The sequence below is a fragment of the Cyprinodon variegatus genome, unplaced genomic scaffold, assembly GCF_000732505.1.
Source record: "Cyprinodon variegatus isolate N-32 unplaced genomic scaffold, C_variegatus-1.0 Scaffold433, whole genome shotgun sequence".
Taxonomy (NCBI): domain Eukaryota; kingdom Metazoa; phylum Chordata; class Actinopteri; order Cyprinodontiformes; family Cyprinodontidae; genus Cyprinodon; species Cyprinodon variegatus.
The window spans coordinates 164,955-185,621 of NW_015150886.1; the positions used below are offsets into that span (position 1 = coordinate 164,955).

At 39.9% G+C, this 20,667-nt stretch overlaps 1 protein-coding gene across 8 annotated transcripts in view; it reads left to right on the forward strand.

Annotated features, from left to right (window-relative positions):
* LOC107093578 (transcription factor COE3) overlaps positions 1-16,732 on the forward strand; it is an 82,180-nt gene extending 65,448 nt beyond the window's left edge. For 4 of the 8 annotated variants that reach the window (XM_015388719.1, XM_015388721.1, XM_015388722.1 and 1 more), the window contains exons 11-16: positions 4,423-4,511; positions 12,194-12,259; positions 12,428-12,599; positions 14,075-14,260; positions 14,688-14,855; positions 16,033-16,732. In XM_015388719.1, the coding sequence (XP_015244205.1) occupies positions 4,423-4,511; positions 12,194-12,259; positions 12,428-12,599; positions 14,075-14,260; positions 14,688-14,855; positions 16,033-16,064 (713 nt within the window). In that variant the 3' untranslated portion in view covers positions 16,065-16,732. The remainder of the gene's footprint in view (positions 1-4,422; positions 4,512-12,193; positions 12,260-12,427; positions 12,600-14,074; positions 14,261-14,687; positions 14,856-16,032) is intronic. The other 4 variants (XM_015388727.1, XM_015388724.1, XM_015388725.1 and 1 more) reach the window with 2 other exon arrangements.
* The last annotated feature ends 3,935 nt before the right edge of the window (positions 16,733-20,667 follow it).

Below are 20,667 nucleotides of genomic sequence, written 5' to 3' on the forward strand. Positions count from 1 at the left end.
TGAAGGGAGCAGATTAGGGCGTCACTTACAAATAAGATTGGGAAGCTTGCATTCCAGGGAAGTGGAATTTAACTTTAGGCCTGCCATGGGTGCGAGTGTGAGGCTGTTCAAAAGGCTGTGAGGCTGTTCAAAAGAGGAAACGATACGGTCACAGCTGCTCTCAGAGTCATGCATTCCATTTCTTCATTTTCTGAAACTTGATCATTCAGTCTCTGGAGAGAATTATTAAAATAGTAATAAAAATATCTACTTCCAAATCTTCATGATGGCCCATAGAAAGTGCTTTTGCTACTTATCATACTAATTCTGCTCACACGTGCCCATAATTCTTTAAGTTATCAGCTGTTAAATTTGAAACATATTTGCTGTCACATTCGGTTAGGAAAATTTCTATCATCTTGGAAATTAAAACATGAAGCATCTGTGATCCAGGCAGGGCGAAGAGATATAAAGGAATATAATTGAACAAAACATGCAACCTGTCTAAATCTGTGCAGAAAATGAAAGAAAATGAAAATTCTATTAGTGTCTAATGTCCCCCCGCCCCCCTCCCCATGTGCTCTTCATCTCTCCAGCAAAGTATTCAAATGCAAGCCCTGCCTTACCTCCCCGTGTCTCTTTTTCTCTAATTATCCATGAGGTCAGTAAGCAAAATGGGGAAGAAGCCAGGAGATCAATACAAATTATCCCTGAGCAAACCAGTGCTGACAGTTTGAATTGCAGCATATGTTTACCCAAAATCAGGCAATTTATCTTAATATCAGGCGAGTAATGCAGCAGGGGTGAGAGGTCACACAATCTCTCCACCTCATAATTACCCGCCTCTAAAACAGGAAAGTGGTATTGATTGGCCGCGGGCCGGGAAGCGGGCGTGACTGGAACGTGCCACTGACCTCCCCCCCCCCCTCCTTCCCTGCCATACCTCCCATAGTTTTCTCTGTCCCTCCACCTCCCTTCGGCTAGACTCCCTACCCAGCGCAGGATTTATGGGATGAGTGTGGAGGGTTTCATGTTTCCTTGAGGCGACTCAGAAGTCTTACAGAAGGCGTAAGAATGGTGGAGGGGGGGTGTGAGACTGCCTTCCCTTATCATTGGAAGGTCAAGGAGGACCAGACAAATTTTGGCATAGGATCATTGCACCTCTTCATAATAGCGTAAAGTTTATGAGTGAGAAGTAAGAACGTGACGAGGTGTTGAGGATTGAAAAAGGCTTGGAGGTGAAGAGGGTAAAAATGTGGAAACACGCCTGTCAATGCAAGAAAACGTAACGAGAGTGGTCCCAATGATTCTTGTAAAAGCTCAGCAGCTGAAAGGAAATCTTTGCACAGAGGAAAAAATGTGCAGAGGAGTGCAACAACTGCACATTTATTGTTGAGACTGAATATAAGTGCTCAGTATATATCATCAGCAGCTCTTACAGGATTATTGACATTGTCTGTGCCTGTCTGCACCAGCGTTACACGCTATGACTACAAAACTGTCAACTCATCAACTGACAGCACCGTTTAGCACTAATGCAAGTCTCCATCAACTGTCAAAAGCATTTGCATGAAATCAATAGCAGATGGCGGTCTATGTCACCAATTTCATTACGCCAGGGTTGTTACAAAGATCATCTCCATGATAGATGAGACGGCGACATGCCGGCATGGGGAGATCATGTCTCGTGCTGGAATGGGGACTACACTGAGTTCTGACACTAACTAAGACAAGTTTTAGTATATATTTTTGGTCTGGCACCAGAACCCGGTTCAAACTGAGCCCTCCAAATCACATTCATTGTAATTCTTAGACAGGAAATTACAGTAGGGGCATCATTAACATTGTAAAGATATGTCAGAAAGTCAACTTCTCCTGATCTCTTTCTCGCTCTGTACTGTACATCTGTCCGGCAGAGTTCCCAGCATGCCTGGCGGGTTGTGCAGGCCCCAGCTGAGGCAGAGGACAGGAGAGCGTGATGTATCACCCTAAGAGAGCCCACTGACAGCCTCTGATGATGGATGGCCTGATTATGGAGTGCTTTTTACACATACACAATTTACATCACACTGAGCAGCAGGGTCTGGCAGGGCCGTCGAGCACATACGCGTTTTCCAGGCAGGGCATGGGCACTCACACTCTCGTGTGTGTACACATACACGGGTCTGCCAGAGTGCATAGCATAAGGAGGGGACTGGAAATAACAAAAGAAAAGGGGGCAAATTCCTCGCTACAGCCTTGTCATGTACGATCAATATGGCAGATCAATCCTTTATTAAGGAGAAGATGGCTTTCCCTCCATACATTCCAAAGCGGACCTTTGTCATTTTGAGACACATGATGACATGTCAAATCAGATTTCCAGCAGTGTATGTAGCTGTGGCATTGGGTTTATTCAGGTGTATCTCCACTATTGGGTTGAATACTACTGTGTTTGTAAGCTTGATCCTTGCTATCGATTAGAGCCCCCACATTGTCCATGCTTGAGTACATAATTGCTTTGTTTGACCATGCCCGAGTTGGCAATTACTGTATTCAGCATTTAGCACTACTGGTGCATGTGTTCAATTGTAAAAGCAAGTTTGAATGAATAAGAAATTAGTGTCTCTGTCAACAGTAGGTGTAGAAATAAAGTCCTGATTCCCATTTAGACCCGTTTCAAACCAGAACCCTTTATCTCAACTCCCAGCTCTTTGGTTCTAAGGGCTAAAACCCTTTTTGAATCCATATCGTAAATTTAGAATTTATGTAAAAACAGGGTTGAAGTTTAATACAAATGATTTTCAAGTTAACATACTCTTAATGGTAAAATATCTACATATTTTTTACCATCAGAACAAGCAGTATATTCTGTAGTTTAATGCATATCACGTTCTCTTTGCAATAATTTTATTTATTACAATATTAGTCAAATACTTTGACATATGATTTTGATTCATCTCTACAATTCTCTTCAGAGTAGAATGCTGAATAGTCTATGTTTAGTGAGAATTTTTGCAGAATTCAAATATGTCACAAAAATAATGTCTACTGCAGAACTTGCAGATATTTTTTGAATATATATTAGGTAAGATTTGTGATTGGTAAGAACTGATTAAGTATCAGCTTGAGGAAGAAGCGTCCTCTTTTGCAGTGGTAAATTTTACCCAATCCCTTTAATAAGTGCAACAAGATAAAGGAGTGGGTGGTGTTAGGGGTAACCCTAGGAAATTGGAGAGATTCATTTTGTGGCTTTTTTATCACCGGCCCTGACTCCTTGACTGCGTATGAGCGTGAATGCTTATGGTGTGTTTAGGACTGTTTTCTGCCAAAGCAATCTTTTAAAGACTAGTAGACTTTGTCCAAGTGCAGTACAACATAACATTAAGGTTAAGGGTTAGAGTCAGGTTATGATGTTGGGCAGGTACTGGTGATGGTCAGGGTTAGGTACAAATAGACTGACTTAAATGGACAGAAATCCGTTCCACTGAGGATAGACATACCAACTAGTCAGTGTGTGTGTGTATTTCTCTGTAATTGTAGGGGGTTTTGTTCACTTGCTTATACATTCAGCGGGTTCAGCGAGCTGTGTGGTGTTAATGCTGAAATTACATGCTGAGTAATGAGTGATGGGCCAAATTACAGGCTGAACAATGAATAGAGGCAGGCAGCTCTTATTAGTCTCCATAGAAAGCCATTGATTTATGAAGCGCCTTGCTTGGCGGAGTTACTCTCCTGAAAATGATATCTACATTGAGAAGTGATGTTCTCTATTAAGCCATTCCTTCCCCTTTTACACTGCTCTCCTCCTTCCTAACCCTCCTCCCCTCGGCCTCTCTGTGAGTGTACACATGATTGTTTAGAATCAGGCGGAGCTGTAAGGAAACCTTCAATTACCCATTAGGACTGTCAGACATAAAACGCCCGGCTCTCACCAAAGTCTGGGTTATGATTCATTTACTTTGTGCCTCTGATTCATCGCCCAATATGCCTCATGCCCCAGATTACTGTTTGAGGGGTGGGAGAGATTAATGGCTCCATGGGATCTGCCACCGTATTTCACAGGCCCAGTGTTGCAGTACAGTTGGTGCAGAAGGGTGAAATGACAGCAACTTACACTAGATCAATGTGTGGACAGTCTTTCACAGATTATTAAAGCTCTGTTAGATTAAAAGACCCCCACTATGTAGTTTACTGTAGTCAATATTCCCAAACAGATCAAAAGGGGGAGGGTCTCACAAAAGGATTCTTAGACTGATGTAGGTCATGGCTGCTAATGAAATAGCACTAGGTGACACAAGTGTCAAAAAGAATCTGTTTCTGCATCCCCCCTTGAGGTTTCTCTGAAATTAGGCATTCTGATATTATTTCTGTTCTATAAACTCCCAATTCTTTCAATTAGTTCCCTCATATCTCAAAAAAACGCTGTGAATTAAATCTAATCCCCCCTTTTCTGTTTTGTAGCCCTGAATGAGCCCACCATCGACTACGGTTTCCAGAGGCTTCAGAAGGTCATCCCCAGACACCCTGGTGATCCTGAGAGGTTACCAAAGGTCAGTACATTGTCTTAACAGAGTGGAGAAATGAATTGCCGATATCTTTAGATTAGTTTTAATCCATACTAGTTTGCTTGTGAGGCTTAAGCTAACAGTTAGTCCAAGTAGGGTCGTTACCCATTGGGTATACCTGATAGTCCTTGGTAGCTTGTTGTTGGAGAACTACCCTTGTCTAATAGTTGTTGAACAGAGTACAGTCTAGACAGGTACTTCAGGTACATCACAGGTAAAAACGAAACTAGTAATTAACAATGGAGGCATGCACACTGGTGATGTGCCACAAGTGATCTTCTGTAAAACATACTGAAAACTGAACAGCGGCAGCATATAACATCATAAAAGGATGCTTGCACCTAAACAATGTATTGCTTGTTAAACCCATTTACTTTAACATCAGGATGATTTTACACTATACATTGTCAGTACATGTATTACCAGAAATGGGTAGAGTACCCAAAAAATGTACTTAAGTGAGAGCAGCACTACTGCATTTTTTTTTTACTCAAGTAAAATTCTTCTCATGACATTTCTCAAGAGTGAAAAGGTACTTCACGTACTGAGAAGCATTAGATCCTAACATGTGATGTTTGAAATTAGGCAACCAGACTGAGAATTGTGTATATTATTGTCTTTCAATGTATTAAAAAGTTAATTGAAAAAAAAAAAAAGTAAGATGATTATGAAATAAATGTAAGAAATACTTTTAAATACAATCTTTACTGTAGATAATGCTTGAATATTGGGAAAAGATCAAGAATTTGCAGTGACAACATCTGCTGTTTACTCTATATTCACCAGAGCTTTGGAGTTACCCAAGGTGGGGAGAGTATCCAACTCATTTTACTCAGTACAGCATTAAAACGTATGACAAAGCACAAGTCCTCCTGAAATATTTTTTTAAGTGACTATCTAACTCTGTGGATTACAAAACAACATATTTTGTTGGTGCCATCACCTGTAATCATCCACTGCACACACAAGGTACATTAATATTTTGGTAAAATAACATTTACATCAACCACTGTGATATTTGTGGGATTTAATTTTATCTAGATCTGACAGGTTCTCTGCCGCAAATTTCAGCTTCTATGATCAACTGATCTAGATTTATACTTAATCAACACAGCCAGAGAATTAGGTACTTGAAGTAAGATATTAACTGCTTATATTCCTTTAACAGAACCTTAACAGAAATCCTGAACGATCCAGCTAATGTCTTGATAATACTCTGTGACAAATAAACTAAATAACATTCCCATCAGTGCAGAGCACTGCAACCCTAAGCGCTAACAGCTTTTGCTCCACATATGTGGCTCACCCACCAACCAGCGTGGTAATGGTATTGGTTTTTTGTGTGTGGGGAGAGAGGCGTAAACTCTCTGTGTGGTAAAATAGCTCAATCAGGCGTTTTCCTCTCCAGTAGTCTGTGGAGATGGTAATCTGGTCAGAAACGACGCCTGCACCCTCATTACCCCACTCATGTTTTCCTTTCATTTTCTGCGGCTCGATTTGGTTTAATCTTTTGTTTACAGGACTCTGTGCCGTAAACCCTTCTAGTCTTACTGCAACTAATAGACAAAGACTGCATGTTATTATGCTTTGGCTTTTAAAATGTTTTGTTTTTTTCATCTTCCAGTTGAAAGTCACATCAGTTTGGCATCACACATTAATGGGCCAAAGTGAGAGAAAGAACTTAGCATTAAAACGGAGGTGTTCGCGTCTTTGTTTTATAGATCCTCGCTTGCGTGGTCTTTTTGATCCCTTTATTCTTTTACTTTGATTCTTCCTCTTTCAGCTTCTCACTGATATAATCTGTGTGTTTTCTCTAATTGCCACCCTGCCAGTAACCATTGTGATGACCAACCCTTCAGATGTGTCAAAAGTAATAATATGACTGATTAGTCAATTCAGAACCCCTCGGCATGCCGTAAAGCGGGGGCCACCTTGGAGTTTTAATAATACTGGGAAACCTTTAAAGACCTTACCTATTACATCCCAGCAAGCAACACAACAATATTATTAATGTCCAACAGACAATTTAATAAAGAACAGAGTGTGTGTTAGCTATAGATGTTTGACCAAGGCATCCTGGAGAAATGGAACTTCACAGCTAGTCTTTGGCTCAGTATATGAAATGTTTCAATTAGACCTGGTCCCTGCGGAGACAGGAAGCTACACCTCGACATGAAATGTTACTCTAATTTCAGGGGTAAACGCTGACCAAAAGGTGAAGTTCTCTTACCTTTTATATCCGCGATTCTATCTCTGCTGGTAAGACTAGAGTTTTACAAGGGCTCTCCAAAGTGTACACCTCATGTTAAAATGGTAGAACTATAAATCATTTCACGTTGTTTCCCACATACGTGAAAATTGTCCTGTACAAAAACTGATTAAGGTGGAAATCTTGGACATATTTCCAGACAACTCTTTTCTACAGCTCTTTAAGTGACCACACAGGTCAAATTTGGTCTAGGATTCTGTCCAGGCAATTCCAAAACTTCAATTCTTCTTTCCAAACACTAATATCTCATTAAATAGGATATATGCTTAGACTTCTAGTAATGTTGAAAAATAAAACCCCTCTTCCATTTGAGGTGTTAACAGACAACATACACTGCTGGTTTTGACTCAAAACTGACTCAGAATATTTTAATTCATTTTGAAAAAGATCCAAATTTCCAAGAAACAAACTCTCAAATCATGACGTTTCTTTCACCTTGTGTCACTGTAGACATGTGGTTCTTTTAGAAGGTCTTTTGGTGTTTATAGTCAAAAAGATCTTTTGGAATCATGGCCCAAGGTTCTAGTTTGGTTTTATCCCACTAAAAATGTTACTTGAAATAAAAAAGGATTTGTATAGCAGTCCAATTTCTTAGTTAAGGTACCTGTAGTTGCAAGAGAAATGGAAGTTTTTATATAAAATACAATTGTTGTTAGGAATAAGTTTGTGAAGCTTTCTAAGAGCTCTATCAATCATTTAATATCGCTTTCATTTTACATTTTGGTACTATTCTTCTATCTGATAATACTGTTTTGTGAGATCATAAGTTACTTTTCAAAATGAAAGAGGAAGCTGTATAAAAAGCCTGCAAGGCCAGTTGATCCATATTCCACACTGATAAGATTGACTTTAAACATGATTTGACATCTTTGAAAATATAAACATATTAAATGAATTAAAAGGCATTTCAACCAAGTATTAGTTTAAGGGTATAATTACCTGAGCAACTAGGTTATTGGACCTTTTTCAAATAAAAAAAAAAACTTCATTGTTTTTCTGCTTTATTTTTGCATGATATATATTAATGTGAAAAAGATTACATTTTATTTACATCACAAAAACCTGGCACTTCAACACAGCTATGTACACTACTGAGAGCCACTGTACAGTATATGAACAAAGTCACATGTTTTCTGCAACCACAGACCCAATGTTACCAGAGGTAACATGGCTTTATTACAAAGAAACCTTGAATATAAAGCATGGCTGGTTGTTGGACAGATTTTGACACTGAGACCGAGATTAGTTTCCTGGGTGAGCGTATACTTAATATAGCACGGTCTCTCGGCCTTTGCATGAAACAATCAGAGAGTGAGATGAAACCCTGCACTCCCAATAAACAACATAAATATTTGATTTGCTCTCTAATGGACCCAAATATGGGGTTCAGGGGGCATGTAAATGATCCCACGAAGTGATTCGTCATTGTTAAGCTTGCCATCTGAGGGTCAGCTCTCGGGGTCAAAAGCACATTCCTAATAAAACAAGCCTGCGGCGGGCCGAGGCTGCCGCGCACATTCGGAATGAGAGAAGGAACGGCAGAGAAGAACCATTACATGGTGCAGGTGAGGCAGGGAGACTCTATAAAAAGAAGATAAAGCTGGAGGACAGCGCGATGTGCATTAGCAGAAAGGCAAATCGACACCAAGCCCACTCACCACCTCTATCCAGCCACCCCCCCCTCCTTCCTCCGTTCTCTCCCTCCCATGACTTCACCCTCCAGTTGATAATATTACTGTGCTATTGATTTCCACCAGCCTTCTCCCTGGGACCAGTAAGACACGTGGTAATTGTAAGGAGACAGAAAGCCAATATGGGAGTGCTCATGGATAGCAAGGGATGCACGCTAATATTGTTGCTACACAGAGAAAAAAGGGGGGAAGCTGCCTCTGATTGAAGTTTACCTCGTAATTCTAAGACAACATCGCAGATGACAGCCTGACCCTGTGGGAGGAGTAGAGATATAAAAATTCAATGCAAAGTCCAGGGTGAATATGAAAGTAATAAGTGTGAGCAGTCAAGTGATGAGAAAGGAGATTGGTTTGCGGGCATGGCGTTAAGTGAAGAGAGACTTTGGAATTCACCCTCCTTTTTAAGATCTTGTTATAAAACAATTTTCTATTCATAATATAAAAAAGACAATTTATAATACCATTTTGTGCCCTCTGGCAGTAATGGACAAATAGACTGGATATCACATTATATCACACTCAATTTCTCTCCTCTGCAACAAATTAGATTCATTATAAAATTAAAAGTGGAAACTCAATATTGTTTTATTATTAAGCTGATTGCTTTGGATTCTTTTCGTTCCCTCCCAAAATGAGCATAAGCCCATTCTTCTCCAATTCTTTGTGTAATCCACAAGGAAAAAATATTACAAATGTGTTCATGTCAAGCAATTACCCATGTATTTAAATGAATCTCTCTTCCTGTGCTCTTTGAAGTACCTTCATCTAATGGCCCTATGCTTCTAAATGCATTCATTACCTCGGGCTAGAGCTAACAGAGTAATTGCCTTACAGTTTTATAATGGCATTAGCACTCCAAGCTACATAACCTAGGCCCTCTTTTATTAACTGTGATAATATAAATACAACATCCATGTTAATCTAGTGCTTGAAGACTCCTTTTTTTTTTCATAAGACATCATTTTGGATTTTTGCCCTTAGCTTTATGCCTTGGCAATCACACGAAGCAGCTTTTAAATCTTAGGTGATCAGTCATCAGAGCGTTTTAGAGGAGCATGAGACCATTTATGCAGAGCAATCCCAAACAATAGCAGAAATCAGTCACGCATTTGTCACAGAACAGCAGAAATCATTTGAAGCCGTTAATTGTTTCAATTTAACATGGTGTGTTCAGATATGTCTCCATGACAAGAAAGCCAATTACACTTATGCTGGAGCAGCATTTGAGATTTACATGGAAATGCCCTCGGAACGCTATTCCGTACTAATCGTATTCACAGCATGAGCTGATGCGCATGAAGGAGTCTCGTCAGAAGAAAACAAACTTCCTTCCTTGATTGGGTGCAGCACTTCTCATCATCCGCCGATATGACTAGGTTGCCACTTAAGCATAGCCCCTGCGAGTCAGCTTGGTTAGTTAAGACACCACGCGGTAAACGACAGATTAAGGATGAGAGGCAATATCGTTTTCTCCCCTCCTCTTTTTTTTTTCCAAGCTGTCCTTATGTCACTGCTGCAAAGTACCATATGGACAAGGAGGGAGAGGACGTTTCGCAGAGAATGAAACATGGCTTCCGAATGCGACAGTCTTAATTGCTTTAATTGTTGTTTAAAATTGAGAGCCATGTAGGAGATCTTGAAATATGATAGAATAGATTATTGGTAATTATTAACTGCAGACAAAAAGAAAGAAAACCACTTTATCTCACTCAGCAAGAGAGAGAGAAATCTGTTCTGCCTGATGAGAACACATCAAGACAGCTGGGCCTCTCATTTAGTCTACCTGCTTCACGACAACCATAATTCTTTATTTGTATGCAAACTAGATGCATGCAACGTTGAGCATACACACCAATTTCAGAGGTAAATGCCCATTCTAAGAGCCACCCATCCGGTAACTTGGGGTGGATTAAGCGATATGTTTCTATAACAGAGCATGGCATACTCTGCAAGTGGCTCCTACAGCGATTCATCTTGATAAATCAAGGACGTAGGCTAGATATGCTCCTTAGGATGAAAGGGGGCCCCCTTACACACGCTGCGTACACACTGCATACGCTGTGCCGTGGTGATGCAGGCCAACTCTTGGAGGCCGCTGTTTGAAGGCGCGAAGGCTGTGTTTACATTCATTTACGGCAGCTGCCGTCTTAATCCCACACTGCCATTGCCAAGTGATGGAACACTTCAGACAAATTACCGAGGCCTGCAAAAGAAAACACAGTGAATGTGGGGAGAAAACAAGCACCATCTGAGATGTTTCTAGTGACAGATTTGCATTGCTTTTAACCGGAGTTCTAACAGCGCAGTCGACAAATCTCTGCTCTACAGCAGGTGACAACAAGAGAGCATTTTAAACACACACACAAACATACAACAGCCATGACTGCAACTCGCCTTTGTCAGATTAAATGCACTCTTAAGAGGAGGAGAGGGTTTTCATAGAGCAAACTGCCTTCTGTATTATGGAAAACAAAGAGAGCAGCCTGGTTTCTGGAGAGGGATTTAATTGTAAGTGCTGAATTCAAAGAGCCGATAAAGACACACAAACAGGCCAAAACCCCACCTAGCTGAAAGCCCAAAACATTGTACGTGTGTGTGTGATTGTATGTGTGTGTGTGGTTGGGGGGGTGATCCTGGGCCAACTCATTTTCACTGTTAAGAGCCAAAGCAACACAGCTAATCCGCATTGTCAAGCGGGGGCAAGCATGCAGACATGGATAAGACCACATCCTGAGCATCCGTGTCCCCAAGGCACGAGCACCCAGCTCTTGCTGGATGGGAAGTCATTTGTGAAGTCCTTTGCAACAGCCAGTCAAAGAGGTTAATTGAAAAATTCCTTAATGTCATTACAACAGAACTAGATTAACCCAGAGCTAATTCACTTTATTGTTCTGAAGAGAGGGGACTCGGCACTGAACTCTGGAGCAAACGTGGGGCCCGGAATCAGGGGTGAGGTGTTGTTTTTAAAGGACTATGCCAGTTTAATTAAGATAGGGAACATTATTCACTGCTCTGCATGGTTGGAAGGAGCAAAATGGTAGTGCTGTATAAATGTACCTCTGGTGCCTCTTCAATCTAGGTGGCTCTTATTTATGTAAACATTTTAAAGCACTTTTAATGTGCATCTCTCTGTCTGTTATACCTGTACTTTGCTTGCACAGACACACCCTCCCACACTGTCCTCAAAAGTAATAACAAAAACTATTTTAGATTATATTTTGTTGGACTACCACGTTGTTCATGGTGTTTAAAAATAATAAAAATAAGCAATCGTTTCATCCATGTTAATTAAATTTTTCTATCATTGTCATTGATCTTTACTGCTGGGATGGTTAGACTGCTTTGTAACAAGTTCTCAAGTGCATCTAACATTTTTAAGAAGAAAAGTCTGAACACTGGAGAGGAAAAACATGGTGCCCCATCACTCCTTGAACCACTCTGTCACTATCTATGCCCAATAAATGCTGGTATTATCATTCAATTGGAGTTGGTTGCTTAAATAAACATTGTATGTGGTTAATAATTTAGTAATAAGCAATCATTGCATTGTTAAGGCTTATATATCTTGAAAGCAAAAACATATTAATCACTCCAAGATTTTTTCTTTTCAAAAGCAGGATCTTCTTTTAGATAGGACAAAGGCCTGAGGGGTGAAAAAATCCTTTGTGGGAGTAACTTTTATTTCCTTTTACTGTTTCCCTAATTAGGAGGTGTTACTGAAGAGGGCGGCCGATCTCGTAGAAGCCCTGTATGGAATGCCCCACAACAATCAGGTACCTCAAAAAGCCTCTCAGCATGTCTGATTTACACATAAAGAATTTTTGATGACATAATTAAGGCTTACATTCAGCACTATATCTAGGGGAAAATAGTGCTGCGAGTCAACTCGACAGCCATGTATTATGCATTAAAAAACCCTTTGCCTTCTTTTTGCCTCCCAGGAGATTATTCTGAAGAGGGCAGCTGACATCGCAGAAGCCCTATACAGTGTTCCCCGCAACCACAACCAGATTCCCTCTCTCGCCAACACAGCCTCCCATGGCATGATGGGAGTCAACTCCTTCAGCAGCCAGCTAGCAGTCAACGTGTCCGAGTCACAAGGGAATGACCAAGGTGTGTGATTTGGGAGTGTTAGCTCCATAACTTAGAGGTGCTCAAAAGGGGGTTAGAGAAGGATCGCTGTCGCTACCTGGAGGAATGCCCAGCAATTTACAAGAATAGGGAAAATATGTTCACCTTTTGTTGGCTTTAAATAATAACTAATACAGAATTTCCAAATGTAACAACAGTATTAATATGAGTCATCTTCTATATATTAATTCTGAAAGTTGTAGTATGTTGTCATAAAAAGATTTGCATTACATTCATCAGTCTTTTATAAGGTCTTTTATAAAACAGTTTAACAGCTATTTTACAACCAAGAAACTGACAGGAAGTTTACCATCCTATTTTTAGTGTATTATATTAGATCAAAGCGGGATTAGCAAGACTGGCATTACCAAGACAGTCATTTATTTATGTCTTCTCTATAATGTTGCAAACATTTTCAACTCCAGTATGCTCTAAAAGAAGAAAAAAAAGAATGCTTAATATAATTAGCTTAACATTTAACTTTCCTATTACTGAAAATCTTGTTCTGTCTCATACTCTTAATTAACTGCAGCTATGTTTCGTTTTGTGGAACATGGTTTCCTTTTGGATACATCGTCTTCTGATTTAATTTTTAGAAACATCACCAAAGCTGAAAAAGTGCAACTTTTACTTTTCTTTCCTTAGTAGTAACGTCTGCTTTAAGGGGCGTGTTTATAACATGGGTTCACTGATATTAAAAAAGGTCTGATTTCTGAGTTTCAAATCAAGTCATCTTCCTCCTGTCATCTGCAGATTTCTTAGTACATTTCTCTACTCACCTTTCTTACTGAGGATAGATAAAAGAAGAAGATACATAAACTCTGGAAAGATATCAGGCAGAATTATGTTAAATAGAGCCATCACCATTTAGTAGATGTGTCTCAAAATGTTAGAGATGGCTCTTAAACAGTGTCCTAAAATCTTTGTGCTACTTCTGACAATATTCTTAAACACCATATGTGTAAAATGCCTTTCTTTCTTCACTCAATGTAAATGGTAAAAATAGCGCTACTTCATGGACGAAATTTTGATTTCAGAAGTATTTTTTTATATAACTAACTTCGGCATGTTTAACTATCCAATGACAGACCCGAGTCAGTGGTGCATCAGATGTTTGTAAAGTGAGCTTCTCAGAGTGACAGCAGTGACAGCCAACTGGTCTTAGTGCTCGACGAGTGTCTGTGTTCTGCAGCGTAACATTGTTTTTGGACAGTAAAACATGCAGGAACAAAAAAGGACATTTGAAAATGTCCCCCCGGTCACCCCAAAAAATTACGTTGATGCACTACTTGTTAGCACTTTGGTACCAGAGGTTCACAGAAACATCTAACTCATAAGTAAAAAAAGAAGTTATTGAATAATTACCTGGTAAAGATCTTTGATCAAGAGCTTCACCCCATAAGAAAAGACAAAAAATGAATGAATGTCCTTCTGCTTCTTACATTTGTGTCATCCAGTTGGCTACAGCCGGAACACCAGCAGCGTGTCCCCCAGAGGCTACATCTCCAGCAGCACCCCACAGCAGTCGAGCTACAACACAGTCAGCAACAGCATGAATGGCTACGGCAATGCCGGTATGAACCTGGGTGTGCCAAGCTCCCCAGGGTTCCTCAACGGATCCTCTGCCAACTCCCCATATGGAAGTGAGTAGCTTGCCACTCTTGCACGCTGTAGTAGCACTAAGCTGCTGCTGATTTAATTCCAGCTCCCGCATTTGTTTGCACCTCTACCAACCGTTTCTAATGGGGGTGAGAGTATTATTGATGGTGATCATATGTAAGTGTTCATTCATAAAAGTTTGTTTTCCGTTTCAATTCTTTAGCGAACACACATGTGGCTTATAGTTGTGAACATGTTAGGTTTATTTCACTACATTATACATGTATTTGTTCAACCGGACAGAATGTTGACCATAGAGGCCTGTGAGTACTGATCATGTGTCCTCCCCCCTTTGGCAGTAACTCTACCCTGGCCTTACCTTAACTGCCCTCTCCCCTCTCTAGCACCGCTCACAGCACGTTCTCATTCTCGCCCTCCCTCCTTTCCTTACCCTCCCTGTCGTCTCCGCAGTTAAACAAAAGAGCGCCTTCGCCCCTGTGGTCCGACCCCAGGCCTCCCCACCCCCCTCCTGCACCAGCGCCAACGGCAACGGACTGCAAGGTGAGCCCCCCTCACCCCCTCATCCCTTCCCTACGGACTACTGGTCAGATACCGCTGCTCAGGCCTCTGTCCGGTTTGGTGAGGGATTAATCATTACAAATATATGCATTTTGACAGGCCAATTTACACCTTTCACTTTACATTTAGACGCACACACTTGCAGAGAGCATGCCAACACACACATACAAACACACACACACACACGCGTGAGCAGTACAGCATAGGTCTGAAAGTGTCTGTGCAAACATTTATGCATACATACATCCTCGTTGAACTTACATACAAATGATCCGCTCCGATGTCGCAGGACAAGACCTTCAGCGAATTGTTTTAGTAATTATGTTTATTAGGTTTTGTGCGTGTGTCATGACCAACATGATTGCATTGAAAACAAGCTTAGCTGTAGCGCGTGCCCCAAGATTAATAACATTGGGCTTAATGAAGTGGGAAATTAAAGTTCATCTTGCTACACGTTCATACTTATTAATACATGTTGTGCAGAAATTAATGAGCAATGCCTTGCCATCATCTGCGCTGGCAAACTTAAAAGCATTTCAAGCATGACTCTACAAATATACTGAGAGCAATACACTAATATATCATCCTAGCACTTCACTAACCGCCTAATTGTTAAAACATCTGAAAATACTGAATATATAAACTCTTAGGGTGAACTACAGTTGCTAATGATATCCAAAGCAGATGGTCTTAGTGAAATAAAAAGGAGCTACCTTTGATCTTGCCTAATCTCTATTGGATAATGACGCAAAGGCATACGATAAAGAGACAAGGGAAAGAGACGGAAGTCAGAAATGGATCTGAGTGGGAGACTGAGAAGAGTTGTGGTATTGCAGGAAGTGACCATGTTGTTTCTCCGTCATCACCACAGCCAGCTCTCCTGGGAGTCTGGGGCACTGTTTGCCATTACCCCGATGGCAGAGAAATATCACACATAGCAGGAGCGGCGTGCTGTGGGCTGAAATGTCAGAGCAGGAGGGAGGTTAGAGGAACGTATGGCAGAGAGGGCCGGCGGACACGGCAAACACTCGCAGGCACATGCGTAAACAGGCACATTTAAAGGCTTACATCCACGCAGTTACAGCATCAAGTGGCTGGACTCCGACAAGCACGCACTGGCACACACACTTTACACATGCATGCACTCAGTTTTTAACAATTTTAAAATTTATAAATCTAAATCTGTAGCAGCCAAAGCAACTAATCTGCTCTCTTGTCCTTTCTCTATCCCCCTCAGCCATGTCCGGCCTGGTTGTTCCTCCAATGTAAATGCACTTTTGTCATCTTGAGCACCAGTCGACACACTACCACTTCACAGGACACTCCCCCTCTCCCCAAACCCTCTTCCCAAGCACACTGCAAAATGCCGGTGCAATGTATAGTCAACTGCTCGTTCTGAAGAAAGAAAAGAGAGAAAACAGTTTTTTTTCCCTTTTCAATGACTTTCAGAACCTGTAGAAAAAAGGATTTAATGAGAACAATATTTTAATGGGTTTTTTTCTGTGGGATTTTATTTTTCTTTACCCTCCATACCCCACAATTTTATCAACCTTTGAAGAGGACGCAGGATGATGAAGGATTTATTTTGTATACCTGTCGAGTTGAGCTTCAGCCTCGGACAGCCGCTCTCAGTACTGGAAAGGACTCTGTGGACTCACCATCTGGTTGTAAAGTAAAAACACTGATGTACAGACCATTTGCCAACAAACTTGTATGCCTCAGTTTTTTTTCCTCTTGTGTTTCAACATCTTTTAATAGATTCACAACAGTTGTGCGTCTTTATAATGTGACTTTTTGTATTTTTATGTGTGAGAAAATGACACAGGGGCCAAGACCATTTAAATTTCAACTGGAAAAATATATGAAATATATAATTTAGCAAAACTGATCATAAATGTACAACAAATATGAAGTAAAAACAGGATTTCTTTTCTGGTGGGGATGGGGTGGGGGTGGGGGGAGGGGGTGATGTGTCATGTTTAATTCCTGCATTTTAACTTAAATTTTGTAATTTATTGTAGTTAGAAATCATCTTCAAAAGTGAAAAAAAAATCCTCGGAGTCAACAAGCACACTGATGTGTACAAAAACACTGCTCTGTTGATGAATATGATGTACTTCCACGTCTAGAGCTTCCTTTTAAGCAAGTGTGTTTTGCCATGTTTTTTCAACTTTTTTGCTAGCACTGTATATTAATGCATTCCTAGGCTACTGTGAAGTCTGTTTCTTGTTGATGAGGAGCAGTCTCCTTTTGGCTCCAACTCCCCTGTGTTTTATATGTGGTTAAAAAAAATGTAGACTATTGTGATATTGCCAAACTTGTGCTAAATATTTATACATCTGTCTTTTTCATGTTCTTTTAGATCAACAAAAAATGAAAAAAAAAAATGAAACCCATTGAGAATGTAGGAGTACAGTAGGTCATTGTCATATTTCTGTTCAAATACACACTTGCGCTCACTGAAGGAAATTTTGTAACATATCAACTATAAATAATGTATTTATCTCTGAAATTTTGTATATTGCTTTTCATTATGTATGTATTAATCGTCATGCCCTTAATATAGTGATGCAGCACAGATAATTCAGCCAAGAACTGTTGCCTTCATTTGTTTTTCTTTTTTGTATTTGATGAAATGCAATGTGCATATATTTCATGTGTATCCTCAAAATTTTTGTGTTACACCGTCAAGACTCTCTGTCCATTTTTTTTAAAAGGGAAGTCAAACTTCATTGTTTATTTTTATATTGATTTTAAATTATCTATACCGACCATTTTGGAGAAAACTTTGTTGGTTGTATTGTCAAATAAATTGTTTGTGACCCATATGATAGTTGTTAAGATCCAATAGAGACAAATGTGCATGAGGGGCAACCTTGGAGATAAAAAAAAACACTCCATTTGTGGTTGTATTTTTTTCTGTTTTGTAGAATGTATAGAAGTCATTCTTACTCACCACTTAAGACTCTGCCACATAGCTTACATGTGTTTACAGGGAAGAAAACTTAAAAATGTCAGCATTTGGAATGGAAACAGAAATGACTAAGTGATGTTTTATTAAAATTTTCAGTAAAAAACAACAACAACAAAACACAATAACTCCTCAACTGTGGACTTCTTCAGTTTTAAGCCCAGTTTGGATGGCAGAAAAACTGACAATCAGGAACAAGAACACAAACAAACAAAAGAAAGACAGTAGATGCATCTGAGGACGAACCTGTGATTCATCTGTAAGATGTAGTGTTTAGACATTGCTATGGAGATAACTGTTTGAAACCTGTGGAAGAAGTGTAACATCCATATAAAAGATAAAAAACTGCTCTTTCCCCATATTCTTTCAGCAAGAGCATTCTGACTTGTTTCTATTGGTCTTTGTATGAGCACATTCTGCATCCGTGGTGCTTCAAAGGTTCATTGTAGTCATTCATAAACAGTGCAAGCTTATTTTATTCAAAGCACCCCAAATGGGGCTCATTCAAATCCCTCATTTCATTGCATTAAGCCACCTAGTTAATAAAGAATCGATACATTGAAAGAGCAAGGTTATCCTTTGTCTATAAGAGCTGGTATCGTTTTGAACCTCTTATAGTTGGAGTTTGAAGGGGAGGGGGGGCTGTGAAATCTATACTCATCAAGTGGGTCAAACAGGAGGATAGAAGTGTTTGAGGCTAGAACAGTGGTTCTCCTTAAAAACAACTGAGCATCTTATCTGGCATCCTGAGTGCTCGTAGAGCGCAGGTCACAAAATGTCAATTTCTCATCAAGGCACCATTGTCAGAGGCCACGTCTGCCTTTAATGCACAATTAAGTGACAGCAACCCGAGTAGCAATCAGCATATCAGCAGCTTATTATGTCAGCCTGCATGCACAGATCTCTACGGCACAGGAGATCCTTCTGGAGCTGCTGATAGTGCAAAGGACAGATACACGAAAAGCAGCAATGTAATTTTCTGCAAACTTCAAATAATTTCCCTGATAACCGAGTGAATCCGATAACAATGGGGACATCTGCTTCCTGACGTTGCATTATCTATTTCAGATACACAGCTTTGGATCCATTACCACGCCCTCTGCTTTGTTTTTTTTTTTCGTTCTTTAAAAAACAAAAAAGCAAAAACAAAGGTACAAAACTCATAATAATCAATTAAATAAAAAACAAATATACAAAACCTGAGGATACATTTCAGTGTTATTGAAAAGAAGCTATGTGAATATTTTCAGGTAGCTCAAACGGCATCTTACCTGCTGTAAAAACAGGAAAAACAAACTGACTAGTTATTAGGGAAGCGAGCTTCCTGTTTGATACAAAGGCAAACATTCTTTAGTCGTTTAAAAGTCCTTTAATTGATTTTTAGATTTTGTACTTCATCATTATAGCTGAAAAGATTGTTGCTACCAGCAGCCGATAAAATCATTCTTACCTTTATTATCAAATATATTTTTAGAATAATTGATTTTAGCCTCCAGGCCTCAGCAACAATCAAAGTTACCTCTGTGACCTTTTTGGTAAATACATTTTCATTCCTGTTTTTATTGTTTTTTTGTTAAAGTAATTATTAAATATTAATAAGTTAAATAAAATATTAAAATATAACAGTTAATATGAAGTACAGTTTATTTTATTATAAATATTATGTATTCTCAGATAAGAAAGAGCTTTAAATGTCCTGCTCTCAGTCTCTGTTTCATTCAGGAAGGTCACTAGTGGCTCAGCTGTGTTTGCTGAGTAAACAGTTATTTGCTTCACTGTACTGCAAATATCTATCTGATGAAATGCAAAGATGGAAATGCAATTTGCCTAAAAACCCATAAAAGTTTAGACTTTGGATAGCAGAAGTCTAAAAAAGGTCTATGTCATTCTTGGACTGGCTGTAGCACTGTTTTGGGATTTCTCCATGTAGTTTGAATGTTCTCCTTGTGCATGCGTGGGTTCTCTCCAGGTACCCCAGCTTACAAAAACAGTCCAAAAACGTTGTCCTTAGATGTGAATGTATGGTCTATGTTGCTCTGGGAAAGACTGGCGAGCTGTCCAGCGTGTACCCCCATAGAGTGTTGGCCCCACTGGACCCTGACGTAATAAGCGGGAGAAGATGGATGGATGGCACTCTAACAACACCATAAGCCTATGGGACCAACAAAACTGATTTTATATTAAATAAATAAATATAAAAAAATGATTATCTACTGAGGGGTAGATATCAGGTCCTGATAACTATTTAACAGAATCTCACATCAACAATCCGTAAGCACCCCCTTTAAAAGCTGAAAATCAAAGGGTAAAAAAAACGAATACATGACAAGTTGCTGGGCGCTTTAAGACCTCTGAAGCCTGCCAGGCAGGCTGGAGGTACAGTATATATAGTCTCAGCAGGTTTCTTTGTACCCAACAAACAGCCACTAGCTCTGCCACACCATTCAATCATCGTGAGAGCCTCTTTTATTGGAGAACTCTAATGGCCACCCTCCACCATGATCTTAATGTGTGCATTAAATATTTATAAATCCTGGGTCAATAATGCCCCATAACCAGAGCCTGACAGACCCCCACCGTACCATGTGGCTGCCTTGCTCTCAAACAGAGGCATGGGTCATGGGGTCACACAATCAAAAGAAAGCAAGGCTTACCGCATCCATATGTTGCCACTCTTATCAAGACTTTCCTCAGTACTGGTTATCTGTCAAAGGAAAGAAATATTGAAAGCAATATCGATCTTAACTAGCCTTGTGTTGCCGAGGGCCACTTTTCAAACATCTGCTCGTGTATAGTTATATTTCAAAAAAAAAAAAAAAACTGGGGGGAAAAAGTCGTTTCGGTAATAAAAGCCCAAGCTGTAATATTGAACATCTCTGTGTGACGCAGGCACCCTGAGCA